General features: G+C 40.8%; 1 protein-coding gene across 10 annotated transcripts in view; it reads right to left on the reverse strand.

Moving 5' to 3' along the window:
• lrmp (lymphoid-restricted membrane protein) overlaps positions 1-21,236 on the reverse strand; it is a 37,094-nt gene that overhangs the window by 14,558 nt on the left and 1,300 nt on the right. For 4 of the 10 annotated variants that reach the window (XM_069156614.1, XM_069156622.1, XM_069156621.1 and 1 more), the window contains exons 1-22: positions 20,921-21,140; positions 19,379-20,109; positions 17,922-18,029; positions 16,570-16,783; positions 14,991-15,049; positions 14,816-14,891; positions 14,516-14,674; positions 14,310-14,427; positions 13,224-13,274; positions 12,972-13,049; positions 12,643-12,699; positions 12,348-12,407; positions 11,644-11,708; positions 11,010-11,103; positions 10,295-10,438; positions 9,571-9,669; positions 8,640-8,791; positions 6,495-6,606; positions 5,408-5,687; positions 3,816-3,868; positions 1,732-1,828; positions 793-955 (exon numbers count right to left, since the gene is read on the reverse strand). In XM_069156614.1, coding sequence (XP_069012715.1) covers positions 793-955; positions 1,732-1,828; positions 3,816-3,868; positions 5,408-5,687; positions 6,495-6,606; positions 8,640-8,791; positions 9,571-9,669; positions 10,295-10,438; positions 11,010-11,103; positions 11,644-11,708; positions 12,348-12,407; positions 12,643-12,699; positions 12,972-13,049; positions 13,224-13,274; positions 14,310-14,427; positions 14,516-14,674; positions 14,816-14,891; positions 14,991-15,049; positions 16,570-16,783; positions 17,922-18,029; positions 19,379-20,057 — 2,918 coding nt within the window. In that variant the 5' untranslated portion in view covers positions 20,058-20,109; positions 20,921-21,140. Of the gene's footprint in view, positions 1-792; positions 956-1,731; positions 1,829-3,815; positions 3,869-5,407; positions 5,688-6,494; positions 6,607-8,639; positions 8,792-9,570; positions 9,670-10,294; positions 10,439-11,009; positions 11,104-11,643; positions 11,709-12,347; positions 12,408-12,642; positions 12,700-12,971; positions 13,050-13,223; positions 13,275-14,309; positions 14,428-14,515; positions 14,675-14,815; positions 14,892-14,990; positions 15,050-16,569; positions 16,784-17,921; positions 18,030-19,378; positions 20,110-20,920; positions 21,142-21,236 lie in introns of those variants that run through there. The other 6 variants (XM_069156617.1, XM_069156620.1, XM_069156619.1 and 3 more) reach the window with 5 other exon arrangements.

Here is a 21,236-nt window from a genome sequence, read left to right on the forward strand (position 1 = left end):
CTATCTTATTAGACACAATTTCTGCATGAGACAAAGAGATGAGGAAGATGTTTTGGAGGCGGACTGTGTCTATGCAAAGCACGACCACAGAGACACTAATTAACCTGAGCACTCCTCCCACAGCGAGGAAGCACCCATTTGACTAGCAAATGTGACCCAAGTCATAGGGAAATTATGAAACTCAGCAAAAATAATCTAACCCTACTGAAGTCACCATTGTACTGTGAACATGAAGCAGGATGCTGTGTGAAAATGTAATTTTTCTTACTCTGGAAGTTTGTGTTCCTTTCTAGTTGTCCACCAAAGATACTGAGCAAGAACACAAAAATGTACTTTAAAGTTTGTGACTGTGCATTATCATTTTTCTCATGTACTGTACATCCACCATCTCAATGCTTTTTACATGTGGTGGGAATTCCCAGCATTGTTAAACAGCCAAATCACAATCCTGTTTCATCAGGCAGATACAATTATGTTTGATCTGTCATGGGAAACAAGAATGCATCAGAGGAAATACCAATTGCAAGACCGGCTCTTCTCTCTCTCTCTCTCTCTCTCTCCCCCTCTCTCTCTGCAGAAATAAAAACCATAACATCTTTGTTTCACCTTTATTTTTACAATAAACTAATTTAGTTATTTCCTGCAAGTCTTTATAAATTTATTGCAGTTAGTACGTGAAAAGTATTGCATGATTAAAGCCAGTGTGCATACATTTGGAATACTCTGTCGTCCCCTAGTGGTAGTGCAAAAAAAAAAAAAAAAAAAAAAAAAAAAAAAATCTTCCACACTTACCTCTCACTCTGGGTTATGGTCTCATCTGGTCCAGGTGATGTGCTGTTGGGAGAAACCATGTCAGCGGCTGTGGGAGGGGTGTCCACAGGTGGGACGGTTTGGTCCTGTTGAGGTGGGTTGCTCACAGCTTGGGACTCTGAACTCTTACAAACCTCTGCACCTGCTGAGACAAGAAGAAATGGGTCCATCTATAAATAAACGTTTACTATGAAGTGTTATCAGTTTGTAATGATCAGTGCACTCCAGGATTAGAGGTTACAGAGTTAACATCTGTTGTATCATGCATTACGACAACACCGGAACACATTACTTCAGTGTGACCTTGATGGAAAATACACCGTAGAAAGAGAAATATTCTATTTTATGCAAAGGGAAATTTTTAAGACATTTTTAACATCCGAGAACATTTCTTTCTCCATGCAGTTCATATGGAAACCAAAACAGGATGCAATCATTAAACACAAAGGATATTAGTATCTGACTTATCCAGTAAATAAAAATGTGTCTGTCTTCATATGATAATAAAAGCAGTCTTGCCTTATTAAAATACAAGCTTTTACAAGAAGTTTTAAATAAGCAAAATAACAAAAATAATGTTCGTACTGTTTCATTTAGTCGAGCTTGACCTTCATCTCGAAAGATTTAGTAAAGTCTTCTCTCCTCTAAACAAACAGCATACCAAGTGAGTCAGGAAATGACTCACTCTTTGGTTAAGTTGTACTTGCACATAGAGCTGCGGCGTAGCTGGCAGCAGCGGGAGAGGAAAGTAAAACAGAAAGAAAGAGAGCGAATCCACATAGAAAGTCAATTACACACACACACACACACACACACACACACACACACACACACACACACACACACAGAGATATAGATAGAGATAGAGAGGGGAGAGAGAGAGAGAGAGGGAGAGGGAGAGAGAGAGAGAGGAGGTCTTACTGTTCTCTGAGTGGGACAGATCAGGGAGAGCATCCGCCTCTGGGGGTCTAATGCTGACAGCTTGTGAGTGGGCGCTCAATGGTGCCGCTGCCGCTTCCTGAAAAACACACACATAACAGAATGATAAATATTCAAAGAAGGGAAGGGGTGAAAAGATCAAATCTGCAACACACACCAACCATATACCAAACAGCAGGCACACAATCAGTCAATAAAAACAAATCGCTTTCAAATGAGAAGACGTTGCATAAGAAGTGTGGAAAAAAAAAAAGTTGACAGACAGCACAAAGGGTCTGCCTCGTCAGTGATTGGTTGTTGCAAAGACCCTCCAATTACTGTCATCTCCACAGGAATTCAAAAGCAACCATCACGTTCAGACGGTTGGCAGCATTGATGGAGTGTTTAAATTAGTTTTATAAACCTCACAGGCATGAAATCAATTAAACATTGAGCAAGTGAGTAGAAAGCATTAACATCCGAGATCAGAAAGTGTAACAAGACACTGAGATTAGAGCTGTTACTTCTCCCTTTTACCTCGGTGTGATCTTAAGGTTTCATCACTGCCATTCTATATAAGGAAGCAGACAGCTGCAGTACAAACATGCAGACTGTGAGCCGAGGCTGTGGATAATGACATGTGAAGAGCTATTTGGTAGGAAAATGAAAGGAGGAAAAGGATAGAGTGCAGTTGCTGAGGAAGGACAGTGAGAGGACGGCCCGGACAGTATTGTGTTGTTTAATGTCGAACAGAAAAATGACAGGAATGAAAAAGAAGAATTCGCAGATATGCAGAAAATGACTTTACCTACCTGGCAGCTAAAGAGTCCCTGCTTTCAATGATATTACCATACAAGTGTGTCAAAAATTACCCATCTCCTGCAAGTTTCAAACATATTTTCATATAGTAGTAAAATATGCCACAGCAGCCAAACAGTCCTATTAAAGTGTCTTTTTCAAGATGCCTCTACTCCCTCTTGACGTTGTTAATCACACCTTTAAAAAGTTCCTACTTCCTTACTACAACTGCACAGAAAATGTGTGCTTATATTTCCAGGGACTGCAACAGTAAAATGAAACATTTAAAACTCCATTTTACACTAAGGAATATGAAATGAGGATCAAATCTGTTCTGCTTCTTGCCAACATACAGTTAGACATCTCTCAGCAGCCCGGTACAATTTAGATCCTCCACGGTCAGTGAGTTGCTGGTGATTCAGTGTCTTGCTCAAGAGAACATCTGCAATAGTTGTTCGGGAAGTTATCGCTCAGCTATTCAAGGAACAGCTGAAATGTTTCATTTTTAAACTATTAATATGTGTAACAAATTTCTAGTTTTGTAAAGTGTTAACTTTACTAGCTAGTTCGGGTTTATCCCAAAATGTTTTTTTTTTCTCCAATCAACAGCAATCTCTTTCAGATTTTTGATCATGTTTAAATTAACGAGATGCCAAACTATTTGAATGAAAGGGATGCTGGACCTAAACTAGGAAATCCAAACCAGAAGTCACAATTGGGTGAAAAGCTCTGTTACAGTCATTACATTTTCCTGAAATCGCTGCACTAAGCTACACAAGCACACGTGTTTCCATAATGTCAAAAATGATATAATCCTCTGATAATCATGTGCTCCATCAAAACTTTCCAGGCCAAAAACTTGTTTCCAGGACAGCCTGGTATCAAGTTACAGCTTTACATCTTTGGTCAGAAGCATCCCACCAGGAAGAAGACTTATTTGGTTGGAGACTACCTTTACAGTGAAGGGGATTTATTTCTGAAATGCTACATTGAGCAAATGAAAGGAGGGATGTTTTCTGAGGTTTAACGGTCAATGTTTAAGGAGTACAGAACAGTCCCTTTATTAACATTAACATTTATAAATCATGCTGGCTATCATACTAAGAAATGTCTTTGTAGTTTGTGTTACATTAAGCTAATATTTAGTAAAACACTAAATCAAATAGAGATTAAAAGGACAGTACAAAAAAAGGTCACGTCTACGCACAAATCCAAACACGGTGAGCTCCCCATACCTGACATGCACCTCATCCAATGCTAGACTTATTACATTTCACAGTTTAATTTACCTGCGAGGGTTGACAATTCACCTCTGGCTCAGTTTCTGTGCGGGCTGCAGAGTCTGTGAACAAGCAGAGTGAAGAAGTTGAGAAAAATTTAATCTAAATGAGGAGGAAGTGAAAGGAGGAGAGATGAGCCTGAAAAGGACAAAGCAGAGAAGCTGATCACTAAGAACCCCGAGCCTCAGCAAATTCATTCAGGGGTTAATGGCCATCCAAAAAGCAACCGCACCTTTACCATAATAGGTCAGACGGTCTATTATGCAAGGAATTGAGCTGAGGGAGGGGCAGAGGGGTTAAGATACCATGCATGGCTAAGGTGGCATTAATGACCACATTCGCACTTTTGTTTTCTGTTTCTCTGCCTGCCAGCCGCTCATGCAGGCAGAGGAATGAGGATTACTGAGCTCACTTCATGGCTTCAGACCACTCGTACACCTGGCCATAGAAGGACCTTGAGGAAGAGAAGATTTCTCATACTGGGTTGACACACACACACACGCACGTGTACACACACACATGCGCACACACACACACGTACGCGTACACACGCATATGTACACACACACACGCACGCGTACGCACGCGTACACACACACACACACACACACACACGTACACACACACACACACACACACACACACACACACGCACGCACGCGTACACACGCACGCCTACACGTACACACACACACACACACACACACACACACACACACACACACACACACACACAACCTTTAGAAACCGAGGGCCACAATATCCATAGAAGGAAGGGGTCTACTTCCAAGGGGCTCAGAGTAGCTACATTTGTCTGCAGATGTCCATTAATATAAAAGTAACAACTCAAAAACCCACTTAACATTTTTGTAATGGTGTATTTTGATCTGAAAAAGTACTACCTAAAATAGTAGAATTACAGTAATGCATTCCTTTGCTTTACTTTACACTTTAGTCCCAACACTGATCTTAAAAAAGGGAGAGAGTCCAACTAAAATAATTCTGCTGGCTGTAATCTGTACCAATAATGTAATTTTTTTTCCTTCACTTTAATGTAAAATAATATCCATGGTGACAGACAGTCTTTTAAATAAAGGCAAAACCTCTTGATTGGGTCTCGGCAAAAACAAAAAAAGAAAAGCTGAAGTTGTGTAAATGTATAAAATATTTAGTTCCGATAGTAGCTCTGATTGTGGAACTTTACATTTAAGCTATGGTTTCAATATTCTGCTAAGAAAATGCAGGATGTATTAGGTCACATTCTTGTTACTTGAGGCTCACTCAAGGCTTATTTTTTACTGTTAATTCTCCTAAATTTGATCCAGAGCTAGAGGTCACATGAAGACTAGACAAACATTAAGCTATATATAGCTCTATTTGTCTTGGCTTTAGGAGGTTCCAGTTCGCTCAGGGCTAATTTTGCTGTATACTGGATATTAAAGGCTCAAGGAAGACTCCTCAATGTTCTCCACTTTCCCTCAGATAACTCGGAGCATTTAATCTGCTGAAGGCGATTCAAAATGAACATCTACACTGAAGCATGCCAGCGATCTTACATTTAGTGTGTCTGTACAAATAGTGGTTGTTATGTCTCCGCTCACCTTGACCTCCTTCCTCTGTGGCCTGTCCAGGCTGGGCCTCTTCAGTGGGAGGAACCAGAGGAGTCGACGTGTACCTCACTTCTCCCTCTCCTGCCGTGTCCACCACCGTCCACCTCTCCTCCCCGTCCTCCTCGTCACCTCTGGCTGGTAATTTATCCGCCGTTTCCTCGGGCATACTGTCTGTCCGCCCGTCCTGTGGCTGGCAGTTCCTCTCAGCCAGCTCGTTCTTCAGGAAGTCTTGGAGAGCAAACTCCTCATCCCAGTCCAAGTCCTCTCCAGGCTGAAATACAAAAACGGAAAATGAATGCAAAGGTGAAATGTGCCGAAACCAGCCAATCCCCACTGAAGGTGACACGACTGAGGTTTGAACATTGTACCCACTTACAGCATTAATAAAGCTATAACTATAAAACAGTTTATAGATTACTATTAAAAATGTCTTACTGAAACACTAATGAAACAAATTCAAGGTAAATTTACCACAAAGTTTGTTCCAAAATCCAAAGCTACACTGAATTAATTATTTTAAACCGAGAACTGCATAATTTATTTAAAAAAAAAAAACTATGAGCCCCAGCACCAAGCTGATTCTGTTTTACAGTATAAACATTGCTTTTGTAATAGAGGTGTTAAAGCATTCGTCAGTGTATTTTGTGTTAGGAGTGGTGCGTAGGTGTGCGGTTGCATCTGATTCTGTGTGCTAGTGAGTGTGTGTGTGCTAGTGTGTGTGTGTGTGTGTGTGTGTGTGTGTGTGTGTGTGGGTGCAAATGTCTACTTGAGCCTCCATCTCACTCTCAGCTCTCTTCTACCAGCTTCTCCATCTGGCTGAATATAGTACGAGCGTCGTCACTGCTCTGTTAGCAAACCATCTGATGTCTTCCTATTGCAGTAACTGATTATTATCACATACATGCATACAAATAATTAAAACTGATTGTATTCCAAACTTATCTCAACTTTCATGACAGTGAACTTTTAAACAATATACGTGACACTTGTTTAGGTGTACATTTGGGTAAAAACATTGTGTACTGAGAACAGATTCAAGTTGGTGCTGCCGTTTATTAGATATCGGTTTGTCTCTGACCTCCTCATCTGGTTCAGGGGTCTGGCATGAGGCCTCTCTGCTGTCCTGAGGCGTCTTAAGCTGGTCAAGCTCCTCACACAGCTGCCGCTTCTGGTTCTCCTGCTCCTGCATCCTGCATGCAATTATACAAAATCCCATTATTAACACCTCTAGCATTAGTAGCTTATGAAGAACAAGATGAAAGAAACAAGCAAATTATCAAAGCACTCTCCCAAGAATTTGAAAAACACATGCACAGAAGTCCTGGAAGACAGTACAGTGGACATACTGTACCCAATCCGCAGGCCCATGCAGTGTCCCATTCTGTTGCCCAGGGTGACCACCGCCAGTTCTCCGACTGGCCCAGCAATGCTTCCTTCACTTCACACTTTTGCAGATCCAGCCCTTAATCCTAGACTACATACAAACCCTGAAATGTGTTCTACAACAAAACCATGATCCCAGCACTGTTTTCTCGTCCAGTCTTACTTTGAACTATCCGTTTTATCTGAGCAGGAGGCAGACCGATACCTACAAGGAGCCCTCTTTAGTTTTCTTTTCTCCCAAACAATATTAAAGTTGCTGAGATCACCCTGGCAACTGAGCACTAGTAAATCCCCTGCTGGATAGCCTGACCAGTTCTCCCTCAGTGGACTGATGCTGCACCCGTCTCACCCCGTTATATATCTGAAGGGGATGTCCGTCTCCATGAACACACATAAAAACAGACACACGTACAAGCGCAAGGCAAATCCATCTACACACAGTCAGACTAAGATCCAGGAATGGCCCAGACCCAAACCTAGTGAGGCAGGCCCTTTGAGGTCGCCGAGGTCAGGATGATTAACAGGTCTTTTCTTCCTGCAGTACAACTGACTGGCCAACTGAGACAGAGCATCGGGGGAGAGGAACATCCACCTCAGAGACATCTAACATCAAGCAGTGTGTGGGATGTTATTTATATAGATGAATAAAGTTATAGAAATATTGGACTCAGTGGCAGAACTCCTTTAGTCTGTTATTACCAGACCCAAATTCACTTTCTGAATAGATAGTTTCTGGCAGCCCTTCATTGGGGATCACTTCCACTTGTTGCATCCTAATGGAAGTAGACCTCGGGTTAGTTTTAAAACTATTGGAGCAACCTTTAACCAATCGGCATTTACCACCATATGATTCATGTTATGCGCTTAAAACTCACCAAGCTTCAAACAATGTAAGCAGAGTGCAACACCATGTCAGCAAATAACCATTGTACACTTAGTAAGGTAATTTTAAGGATAAAAGTACACAATCTGGAGCATTATTCTTGCTCTAGCATCAATTCCTTTATATTAACTACAATACTGTTTGTATTGCCTCATCTAGCTCTACCACTGCCACTAGATGGAGCTTCATTTGAAAATAAATGCTTAATTCAACGTTATTACCCTTAACCACACCCACTGGTCTTTGATTGGTTCACCCTTCAGAGAGGCTGAGCAAACAGGGTTTCCAGGCTAAATCTGAAAACTGAAGATGTAAGCAATAGGTGGACAAAGCCAGGGTACCACTCTTCTAATGGCAGAAAAAAAACACAACTGGTTGCATAAAATCTTCTTTAGCTTTGAAAAGTAATTTGTTTTTAAATTCATTCCAGAGTATGCGTCAATTAAAATCTTTGGAGTGCATCCAAAAGAGCTTACAAAGACAGTTACTCCCTTGTTTGGACTTGGAAGGTCAGCAGGGCTAACCAGCTAACCTTGATAGCTCATTATGTCAAGTCTTAATTTTTTTTTCCAGTTAGAAATTATGCTGTGACACTTAATCAGCTTCTAGTTTTCTCACCAATGTCTTCTTCAGTTGTGTCAGGATTACTTCACTTTGAAAGAAAACTATTATTTTAAATTCCAACAATGAGATCACTGCTACTCGAGAGTAACTCCGCCTCAAATAAACATTTCTCCATCTTGAAATCAGGTTGTTTTTAATTCACCACCACAAGAATCACTGCGATTCTACTCTCTTAAATCTGCATCTGGTTCCTTTCATCACAACACAACTTACGCCAGTCGTCAACTGCTTACACATTTTGGACTGCCCATTTATTTTCACACACACAGACACGTCCGTACACGGTCACGCACACACACACACACACACACACACAAACAAAGATCTACTCACCTGACTGAAAGGTGAAAGATCTCAGTGCGGGACCTCCTCATGTTACTGGCCATTTTGATGAGCTCCTTCTCTAAAGAGTCTGTGTACTGGGCCAGCTGGTCCAGGTTGAGGGCCCACTCTGCCCTCTTTGCATCCAGCTCAGCCTGCAATGTCTGAAGAAGACAAGGACGAGGAGTCAGCCCGTATGTTGCCGCACAGCCTCAGTAGCTCAGTAGTCTTTTTCAACTCAAAAAACAGTTGTGAAACCTAACTGGCACGAAATCTCTCTTTTTCAGCCAGCACATGGAGGAGCCAATGTCGTGCTGGTACAGCTCGTGTCCACTAATGATTTCTGTCTCATTTGGTATGTTTACTGCTGTATGGCAGTACGTGACTAATGAATGCAGAGTGGCAACAATGCAGGAGGACGAGGGGAGATGAGGGGAGGGGAGGGGGGGGTGACGGACAGAAGGGGGGGGGGGGCAACGAGAGAGAGAGAGATACTGAAAGAGTGAGGGAGGAGGAGGGGAGTGGGTTGAGTTCACAGTACAACACACTGACTAAACAGCACTGCTTGGATGGGGCCTGCTGGAGAGTTACATAACTGAGAGATCTCGAGAGGAGAAATAGTGGGTGAGAAGGACAGAAAAAGGCAAATACGCAGAGATAGATAGAGAAAGAAACAGAGTGCAACAGGTGAGGGAGAGAAACATAAAAATCCAACATTATATAATTCTATGATTCATATATATATATATATATACAAAAAACACAAAAAAAAACACTGCAATGGTCCTCTGTGAATTATTGTGTGTCTGCACAGGAGTTGATTTAAGACTGCACAGACACTAGTATTGCAGTGTGAATCTGCGACTTTTCTTCGTCTCATCTCTGGTGTTGTAGGTAGGCTGACACCTTAAAATTCAAATGTGTGCGTGAAAGTGAATCCGACCTGAAGACTGGTGTCCGTGTTGCCCGTCTCCGTGTGGTCGTCCAACGAGCCTCTAACTGCAGATAACACCGAGTCGGTTTCTTCTAGGAAATCCCTTTTCTGGAGATGCATAAAGAGGGAGAAAGATAAATACTTCATAGCTTTAAAAAAAACTGCCAAACTTAAAGGGTAATTACCTGGAGAAGCAAGAAATTCACATGAGGTGCTTTCATTAACCTGACATGATACCATTTTAAATGTTAAGACCCCTGAGGAGACCCTATTTAAAAGTCCACGATGTTTGTCACCTCTTTGTGCACCTTAGTTACTACCCATGTTTCATTTGTAAAAGAAAGACCATATAGATACAGTTAAATGCAAACAAGTTATTTAATGTGAGCCAAAGCGAAGTCTAAAGTCTCATAAATACTGTTATGTTCTTAAGCCTTCGGCATGCTGCATCTACAGTTACTGAAAGGTAGTATTGACACATTAAAATGCCTTGCAAAAAGTACAATTCAAACTAAAGCTCTAAAATGATTGAACAAAAATGTTTTCTAAATATGCTACAGCTAACACCATGATGGTTTTGTGTTGAGTTACTGCAGTCATTTGCAAGTCGGTCAACTATCATAGAAAACACAATACATAAGAAAATAAAGGGATTATCCAATAGTCAACAATTAATAGTCTCAGGTCAATTTGAGGAGAAGGGAAGGTCAAAGTTTCACACAGTCACACTTACCAGTTTGTTTAAGGTGCTCTTGAACTCCAGCGCCATGTGTTCAGGACTGGGTCCCTGTAGCATCAGCAGCACCTCTTTGTCCAGTGTCTCGTCCAGCGGGGAGACAAAGCTTATATTTGGCAAATGGTCTACTCCATGAGGGGCCTGTAGATGAGGGCAATAGATTTAAAGGAATGACCAAAACATACTGAAAGTAACTGTAATCAGTCTAATTATTGCAGAAAGGCTGGACTGTGCCGAGTGTGTTCCAGCAAAGGAGTGCATCAACTTTTAAGACAATGCTTTGTATTGTGTGCTGAATGTGAGAAACAGTCTGAGAAAGAAAAACCTTAAGAGATTTATCACCTGCCTTCTGAGAACTGTGGCTCAGATGAGGAGTGCTATGCAATGAGATCACACAAAACAACTTTTACTGGCTGTTTGTCTCAAATTTGGTCTGAATCCATTATATTCATATTATATGTTGGGTTTACATGGACAGTCTGGCTGCTACAAGAAAGATGCAGCAGCCATGAATTCTCTAATAGGAATCAAAGACCAGAGACTGAAAACACTGTGCAAAAAAATAAGAATAGATGTCAGACACTAAGGCAAAATGAGAGGAATCAGAGGAATTAGAGAGACAACAATGTGGGCAAGAAGGAGTGAGAAAAAAAAATTGAGAGAATAAAAGAAAAGGTGCTCAAAATAAGACAAAGAGTGAGGGAGTGCTGACCTCCAGTGGTGACTGCGCCAGAGCCAGTTCTGTTTGTAAGGATCTGAAGCTGCTCTGATTCAACCTGTAAGCCACCGACAAAGACAGACCAGCTCTGTGAGAAACAGGAGAGTGGGAATGGAGAGGTGGGGTGCAAACCAGTTATTAAAAAAAAAAAAAAAAAAAAAAAAAGCAACTGATTAGGAGAACAGTCACATTTATCAAACATTTGTCTGATTGCAACTACTTGAGTTGACTGCAATACTTTCTCATAATCGTTAGAAATGTTTCCATTCATTGATATAAAAACAGATAAATCTATTGACATTGACATCATGGATTTAGTTGCAAAGCCACAAACGACGGTCAATAAATGTCTCTTCTTCATAAGGTGTATATGGATTATTAACTATAAGGCTTATAGTATAATAGCGCCATAAATCAAACAGAAAAAGATAATAAAATCCTTAATGTATGTCTGTATGACAGTCCTATTTATTAAAAAAAAGCAGCAAAAGATATATTTACCCTCAAACTTCAAGATCAGACCAAAACTTATTAAAAAAAAAAAAAAAAAAAAAAAAAAAGTGAGCTTCCTTAGTGATGTCTCAACCAAGTGATGTCTTCCCCTCCCAGGCTACTCTTGTTCACTTACCCAGCCAGGTCAGGGAGGATCATCTGCAATTGCCTCTCCAGCTTGCTCTTGTCCACCCTCAGCAGCTAGAGTCAACAACAGATAACACAACTGTGACTCACTCCATCCCATTAGATATTTATAGGTCAGCTACATACTCCTTCTCTTCTACAACAAACTTGTTGACTGTAGGGCCCGTGTGCAAAGACAGCAGGTGATTTAATTCCCACAGCAGAAGTCAACAAGCAAACTCCTACTGACGGGCATGTTGATGACTAACACACTGGACATGGAAAGACTTCTCAGTGAAAGAGAAAATTTATATTTTACCATCACATTTAGGACAAAAACTCCCCCACTAAATTTCAAGGTTAATATTTCACATTTAATTCAAATGTTAATATCCTGCAATCAAGACTCCGAGAAATGCTTTTGAAAATGCCCGTTTCTTTGTTCTTTTCTCATTTAATCTCATTTCAGAAGGGGATTTGTCACTGATTCAACCATTAGAACCACTGCCTGATTATCTACAATCATATTTTGGCCAGTGGTGGCCCAAAATGGCATAAAGAGCATAATAAAATGGCTTCATTGGCACAAGACGAAAGCAAGCAAAGATGTAAGGAAAAAGCAGTAGAAGTAGAGACACTCAAGACACACAATCTGAGCTAATCATGCATATGGAATCTGAAATAATGACATGGTGTGAAGATGAACATACTGACCTCTGTGAGGGAGGAATATTCCTCTACTGCTGCCTTCAGCTCATCCATCTGTCGTCTCTTCTGTAGAAGAAGCACAAGTCCAGTTTGAGTTTGGTAGAAATGTGAAAAAAAGAGGACTAGAGTGAGTTGCCTTCACCCAGATAGACGTTTCTTTTATAATTTAACATTGAAAATTAGCAGCTGAATTCATGAAAAATGTGGAATGTATTCAAGTAATTTCATGTAAAGAATGATCAGAGCTGTCACAAATAGCTTCACAGCAATGATAAAATGGATGATTAAACGAGGCACTGACCTCTAATATCACAGCTTCCTTTTCACTAAGGACAGCATCAAAAGAGTGAATCTGCACCTGAGGACAGGGACAGCGCCATTATGTGACAACATAAAGAAAGCACAGTATAATGGCTGTGCAGTCAAAACAGTATTTGAATGTGACCGAGACTGATTTTCAATGAGGAAGTAATTTTTTTGAGAAAGGGAAGATATCTGCTCAAAAAGGCCTGAGGGCAAGGTAGAAAAAACAAGAGAAGGACGCAGTGTGAGAGGAGCACAAACAGACAGCAGAAGCGGAATACTGCAGAGAAAAATAAAAATAACATTTGAGACCGACAGTAAAGGTACCTGAAGGTCAGCGTTAATGTCACACAGCACCATTATTTTCCTCTGAAGCTCGTCCATCTCCATGGTGACCTTGAAGTTCTGAGGAACCACCAGAGAGGAGATTTAGGGCAGCCGGTCAAATCCTCCCCTGAACAAACTTCTGACAATAAACTCTGTAAACAGTCTATGAATTGGTGAGTACTACTGACAGCTGTGAGGGTCAGGTCAGTGATTTTTATTGTCAACTGTACTAACAAGACGACAGAGCAGTACCTCTTCCTGAAGAGAAGCAATCTTGCTGATTAGACTTTGGTTTTCTCTCTCCTGAAAAAGAAGAAAATTAGTCATTATAATAACTACAAAGAGCATACATCCACCAGGGACATCCCTGCACTCTTCTCTGACACGCAAATCTGCAACTGCAACCATTATGTATGTCTGGATATTTTCCAAATCATCTGATAATGTTAAAATACACTTATGCCGAGCTAAAGCCTCCCATCTCAGCTGTTGTACCGGTTCCAGTTCTCTCAACGAACGGACTGTTGCGTCCTGCTGTCATCACACCTGAATAATACCGATAGCTGCCAGTAGGTCCCGCTTCATAGGACACTGATTCACAAACTCATAACTTAAGGCCTGACAAAAACTGTGATTTCGTAGTTTTGCGTTTTCGCATGATGGCACAAATCCCGCTGCCTCGCCAGGTAAATTTAGCAGACCAAATGCCCCATCTCGCAGTTGGAAATAATTCATGGTTCTGCCCAGTGATTCAAATCACCTCCAAAATTTAAAGTGTTTTTCCTTGGCCAACACTACATCCTTCAACCAACTTTCATGAAGACTGGGCCAGCAGCTTTTTTTGTAATCCTGCTGACAAACAGATAAACAAACAAATCGTACCAACAACATTACCAACAGATAATCAACAGAAACATATAGTCCATTCTTATTTCCTGCTTTACAGTCTAAGTGCTAGGACATTGAAAAGTCCACCTGTCTACCAAAATTCCTCAGGCTATTACAAAATATTTTACAGAATAAGGTTTACATTTTAAGTTAAACGTAATCTGGGTTGCGGTCTTCACACTGAGGAAGGTGCACAACATTTTCTAAGTTAAAAGGTATGGTACATACACAACCATTTACCTTCATACACTCTGCATCGGCATACAGTGTATGTCTGGAACATATGCAAACCACATGTCAATGCAGTCAGCTGTCAGTGAATTTCACATGAATTGAAAAGCAGAACATTTTGAAGTTTGTCAGTAATTGCCTAAAAACAGAGTTGTAATGCAGCACAAAAGAAAAAATAAGACGTGGTTGTATTTTCAAGTCACAAGATGTTTGACTGACCACACGTTTGCCGTGTGCTGAGGCACGAGCTCTGCCTTCCTCCGTATAGCTCAGAGTGGCCTTCATCTCCTCCACCTCCTCCTTCAGCATCTTTTCCTTCTGTACCAGCTGCTGGTTACTGCACGAGATGACAATCAGAGATGGACATTAATGTACAACGCAGTGAGTCTGCACGGTGCATTCGCACGCAAGTAACAGCATCTTACACCCTGGCTTGATTGCGTAGCTGCTCGTTCTCCTCTGCAAGTTTCTGGTTGCCCTCCTCCATGCCCTCCACCACCTGCTTCAGCTTTCTTATCTCCTCCTGGAGCTTTTGGTTGCTCATCTGGAGGTCAGCGACACAGTACACCAGCTCTGATGTTTCACTGAGGAGGAAAAAACACACATACAGGCATAATGTAGCTTAGCTTTGTAGATCAAAGGTATGCAAGGGTGGTTAGAGACATAAATACAGGCTATGTTATGGTACATTTATATGAACAAACACTATTTCACACATTACTTACAACTCTACTCTGGACGCCTCCCCTCCAAAGGCCTCCAAGCTTCCTGAGGTCATATTTAGCAGAATGGACCTCTTGGCTGAAAAGCAAAATACATTATCAAAGCTCAAGTTGTGATCAAAACTGAAAGTATGTACAATACAAAGAAACGAACATGAGTGATGGTTTGGATATTCACCAGCCAGGCTGTCTCTGAGTTTTGCAGAGTCCTGAGTGATGTCGTCTGTTGTCTCTTCCCTGATATAAAAGAAAGAAATCAGAAGTTTAAAATGCATAAAAGGAGTTACTTTCATGATCGTTTCCCAGGATTTGGCAGTCTTCCACTATGCTGTTGTTCCTGGACAACTGACCTGTTTAATTTTTGAACAGTAGCGCTCAGTTCAATCTGAAACTCGTCTTCTTTGTGATGCACAAACATACTGTGGCAGCACATCAAAGAGAGATTACAGGCTGCTGCACACTCGCGTATCAAAGTTGTACTTGTGCGTCCTCAGTTGCTTAATATATAACCAAATAGGCGCGTCTTCACCCACAGATGATGGAGAGACCATTTGGCTTCGTAAGCAAGAAGATGCATCATCACTATAAACTGGAATCTGTATTGCAGCAGTTACACCTCGACAAATTATGAAATCGTTAGTCTTGAAAAGAGCCCACATATCGGTATAAGATGCAGCTTTGTTAAAACATGAATAATTGCACAGGACATAAATAAATGTAGATTAATAATATCAAATATTTTAACGTTCAAGCTCCACTGTGTAGTTTTTGTACTGAGAGTAAAGGAGAATCATCTGTCCAAATCTGATCTAAGAATACATGAGAGAAACAAAAGACATTCTGTTAAATGGAGACAAATACTGCAAAAACTGTGGGAAAATATCCTCACCAGTAATCTCTCATCTGAAGCATAACCCGCCTACACAACATCCACTTGCATAACTCAAAACAGAATACACAAGTAGTCCTTCTCCGGAAAGCACACGACTCGAAAAAGACGGCATACAAAGCCGTCAACTTCCCGCACCATGTTAATGAGGTTGGAAACTCTGCAAGTACAAATGTATGAAAGCAAACGGCCAAACCTAGGAGCCAATTCAGTGAAACATTTAGTCCCAATGCAGATGAGAATTCGAAAGTTCGCCCACACAAAAGAGATTGTAAGGAAAGTTAGTCAAAAACTAAAAAAATGTCAAAGTGAACTCTGGTCATAAATCAGCAGTCGCTCATCATTAATGTATTGCTACGAGTTTATCAGACAATAGTTGCCTCACAAAGACTGCAGCTGGGTTTCACTTTCCCAAAAAATGAAACTAATGACTCAAACTGTTTATTTTCCACCTAAAAAGTCTTCATGATTAAAATTAGAGCAGTTTTCACTTTGAAATATTTTCAGTCTCCAAAAATCATCTTGTTTGTGATACCACAAATTTAAAATAGGTACAGCATAAAGCTTGTATCTTCAACAACCAATCGTCTGTAGATTATGATACTCGGGTACCTAAAAGGACACTTTATTTTCTTCCAACATGTAGCAGGAGAACATTATGGCTTGAGGCCATTTCATCTGACTGATTACTCGCTGACAAAAGCTTGACCTCAGTTTTCCAGTATGTTCACTCACCACAAATCCCCCCCTTTATCCCAAAGTTAAAATAACAGTGTAAATGCGTACATCCCATTTCATTAACTGAATTATGAACCTTACAAACACTGACAGTCTTATTTCTAAATTAAAGGTTGTGTATATAATATACATTTGAGTGAAGTCCATGTCTGCCTTCCAGTACCCGTTGTTGCGGCAGTCATCGATCCACTCCTTCATGACAGCGTGGTAGGTGTCCAGATCGATGGAGACATCTTTGTGGTCTGGGTCCAGCATGTTGCAGAGTTCCTCCAGTCCGCTGTCCTCAGAGCTGCGACTGGTCGTGTGCCGCAGGTAATCCACGATATGAGACACGTACACTTTACCTACAAGATGAGAGCATGAGAGGAATCATCTTTAGATGCATTTACCTGTAAAACTATACAATATACTGTGATGTTCAATACATTTCAGCATTTTTTTGTGATCATGAGTTTGTAGACTCTTTTATATTCTTGTCCATTTCAACTATTGATTATTTTTCTTCTCAACACTAACACCCTCAGATCTGTTGTGACAAATCGTGGTTATAGGTGTAGGCAGCAAAAAGTGGTAACCATAGTGACAGCGAGAGTAATGGTTAACTTTTTTTTTTTTTGGTAGTTGGTTTCACACATTTCTCAGAGCTGACTTCACTCATCAGTCTTCACACATTTATCAGAGCAGTGGTCTCAACTGTGGATCATTTTTCTGCTTGCACAATCCACGAGTGTGTTTTCTCACACAAACTCCAAGCAGTATTTTCACGTCCAGTACTCTTCTCTGTAACTGTTCAACTCAAAAACAGTTTAACTAATATATTGAATTAGAAATCTGCACAACTTCTCTAAATAATTCAATTAATAAGTTAAATCACAATAGCTGGATCCCATTTTAGCGGAAGACATGCGGCTACGTCTATTGTATTTTTCTATTTCAATACCATCTATGAACTAGTTTGATGTAAACAGACTCTGAGATGACAAACGTATGAATATCACAGACAAAAGAAACGACTGTAACCTTGGATGTAACAGATCCCGTTGTAAAAGGAAAAAAGAAAATGATAAAAAAAAAAAAAAACTGCAAAAATGGTTAAACAATCCACAGAATGAGGAAAAAAAAAAAAAAATCTAAAATAAAAGAAATCACTGCTCCTCACTACTTATTCAAAGATCCCATATCCTACACTTCTGCTGCACAGAACCCCATAACCCCATAAAAGCTGTTGGACACCAAGTTAAATTAAAAAGATTTGTGTTGCTAATGATAAGAAGTACAATAGGAAAATGCAGAAAAGACTGATACTGTGTCACTTAAGATGAGGGAATCATTCCGCCTCCACAAATAAAGCACACAGTGTCACACTACACTCAATGACAAGTTATAATTCATCACTGGGCTTCTGTATTAAGCTCGCTGGAAGGCTAAGGCATGACCCAGCCTTCAGTTACTGCACAAGTGTGTGCGTGTGCGTGTCTGTACCTCTGCGCTGGATGTCACAAGCATGAAAGATGGTATCGAGCAGATTTTCTTCACAAATGAGACTGATTTCCGCCATATTCTCCTTCTTGTCTTCAGCGGCAACTGAGGCTGCAGAAGGAGTAATGAACACACACGACACACAACACAGTGTGTTGAGAGTATTGAGATGTTTAGCAAAGCAAGCACATGACATATTTTCCTTCAGGCACCACGAAAGCTGTAACAGTAAGATGATAAAATCACATTATCTAATACAAAGTTACATACGGCTAGTCAGTTGGGGAACACAGCGTATTACTCTTTCTTTCATTTAAAAAAAAAAAAAAAAAAGATTTAGTCACTCAACTTCCTGAATTTATAACTAAATAAAACACAAAAGAAAAATATTTGGAAGCAACAAAAACAAAACAGCAATTGTTGATTAGTTTGACCTGATAAATGACTAAATACTCATTTATTGTTGAGACTAATTCATGTTTGGATCCACCTATAAAAGAGACTGTGCAATCTCTTACAACTGTGAGGATGTACCCATTGGTAGCCTAATTCTCATGACAAGACCACATTTCCTATAAACCTCATCACTTTCACTTCTTCCATTTTTAAGGGCTGAACTTTGTCCCCCATCTTTAAACATTGTTTGAAGTTGAAAATCACTTTGAAAGGGACGTCCTTGTAGCCAGAACAGAGTGAAGCAACTGACTATCCTTTCAGTTTACAATGTATTTGTTTTATTAATATACATCTGAAAATATGTGCACCAGGCTTTAAAGATGAGTTAATAAAACAGCATTTATTTTAAGGTTATTGCCTCATTGTTTATACTGTGCTTCAGTGGAGGGCATTGTTCGGGGCTCCCGAGCAGTTGCTTGCTTTGACTTATTAGCAATTCTGGCCTGCCACCAGTATTTGTACACAAACGGCACAACAAACCTTTTCAGTACTTTTGTTCACATTTTTGTTCCTCTATGGTAACAAACCCTTGATTTGGGCATTTCATGCTCACTTAAATTAGTTAATTTTGAAAGAAGGGTAACTTTCCTGTTTCATAAAACAGCTCCATCGTACTTCCTCATTTTCTTCTTCTTCTTCTTGTAGTTATTATTTAGCATTTGCTGTCACATTCTCTTTTGTGATCGTCAAACTTTAATAATAAAGCTAATAAAAACCGTTTTATCAGTTTTGAAGAAATAAAATATACCAACAAGATGCGAGTCTCCCAGTCTATAAATTAAACTTTATGAATATGATCAAATTCAAGGAGTTCTTGCTGATGGACCAAACCGTTTTGCGAGACAATTTGTTTTCCACAAGTTTTCATTCCTGAGTGGAAAGGTCAGGAAAAAGCTACTAAAATGAACCATGAATTAGTCCCGTTTTTGTTTTTGTTTTTTATAATCAAACTTCAGTCTAAAAGGTTATTGAATCCATTTTGTGTTTGCTAAGAGAAGTCCTACCTCCGTCTCCCATGGACAGTCTTTTCACAACCAGAGCTGGGTAGGACTGCTCACACTCAGTCAAGTTATTTGTGTCTACAGAGCAGAAGTTCAGGTTGTAGGAGAGGGTGCTGTGACTCGGGGTAAAGGTTCGAGACAAAGGCGGACTCTTGCTTGGCCGCCCGCTCTCGGGTTGCACCGAATGAGGTCCTCGGGTGAATGTATAGTAAGGGGAGTCCTTGGGCTGGCCTGTTGGTGTGGAAGAATACCGCTGCCATGTCTTAACTTGTTTTAAATCACTCCCATCAGCATCTCTCCTCTCTGCCAGAGTGCTGGTGATCGTGTATGTGACATTAGCTGGCGTGGAAGGGTTGCATGCACGCGTGGCCGGGGTGGACAGAGGGACAGAGGGACCCAGGCTTCTCTTCGGGGTAGCTGCAGAGTTCGGCATCCCTATCCCTATCTCCTTCCCCCTCTCCACCTCCACCTCGTCCCTGTGGAGGGCCCCTTTCTTCAGGATGGCCTCCAGGTTGTGCCTGAGGCCACACTGGGGGCTGTCGTAGCTGCTGGAGGAGAGTTTGGGAATCTGGAAAGGCGAGTTGGGCTCCCGGTCACCGCGCCACTGAATGGTCTGCAGTTTGCGGCAGATGCTGTCCACTGGGTTGTGACGACGTGAAGGCTGAGACGTCAGATAGTCCATGCTGTTGATGGCAGGGCTGCAGTGGCTTCCTGGCTAGAGGAGAGGCTGAAGTCTGGGGCGAGACGAGCAGACAAATATGTATTTACACGGGAAGTTGGTGAAATGGAGACAAAAGAACACTGAAGGAACGGTTATCTTGCTCGAAGATGACCAACAACATCATGCAGTGGATAACTCCCACATTCACATATGACTGTTTTCCCTGGTTGGATGGAGGCAGAAATGAGCAAACATAACTGCATTGTGAAAATACAAACCGATGTACAGATAACTAGGAATGTTTGAGACGAATACGGAGTATCCCAAAATGAAAAACATAAACAGCTAATGCCAGATAGTGTTTCTTACTTCCAATATTAAGAGGCTATAAATAATAGGAGTGTAAAACAAGTAAGGAAGAACAGAAGAGAGGAAAGAAAAGAGGGTAAACTGGGGAATATAATTACAACCTTCCTAGCCACGCAAACATCTCAATAAAGGGAGTTAAATTATCACAGGGAAGTCCAAATAAGTTTCTGTAAGCAAGCAAGGTTTTCAGATTCTCAATTGGGAAAAACGTAATCATATGTGCCATAACTCATTGCATCATCTACTACTTAGGCTACAGGTGTGCAAACGAAGTCATTAGCCTGGACAATAATATATTAAAATAGATATATATTTTTTTTTTAAATACATGCTTCAATATTTTGAAGATGAAATTGTGTCAACGCAGCATAAACATTTAAATGTCTTTCATCAGCGAGAAAAGCGCACAATTTATGAACATCCAAACACGAGTAATCAAGTCACATCATCAAAATACACCTTCTGCGTAACTCGCCGAAATCATCCTTGTTTACCAAATAAGATATTTGAGTTACCTTGTTAATCTTCTACGAGCAAATCTCCACCACGACGAAATGTTTGGCGCGACGCACGCACGGGGAGAGCACGCGCACAGGTAGCTCGAGGCTGACGAGCGCACGAGCCAGAAAGCGATAAAAAAAAAAACCCACCAACCCCTCAGTGGGTGTTCCTGACTCTGAAAATGAGTCAGCACCCCCTCCCTGCGGTTTGAAGGGCACACAGCACCCGAGGAAACACGCCAAACGGGACAACTTCATAGGTACACGCGGCTCTTGGGAGTAGAAACGCGTGTTTGGAAATGTCCCGAAACACATTTACATCCCGCCCCTT

Source organism: Embiotoca jacksoni, unplaced genomic scaffold (assembly GCF_022577435.1).
Source record: "Embiotoca jacksoni isolate LCO1_2020_lvr unplaced genomic scaffold, fEmbJac1.0.p SCAF_21, whole genome shotgun sequence".
In the NCBI taxonomy this organism is placed as follows: Eukaryota; Metazoa; Chordata; class Actinopteri; family Embiotocidae; genus Embiotoca; species Embiotoca jacksoni.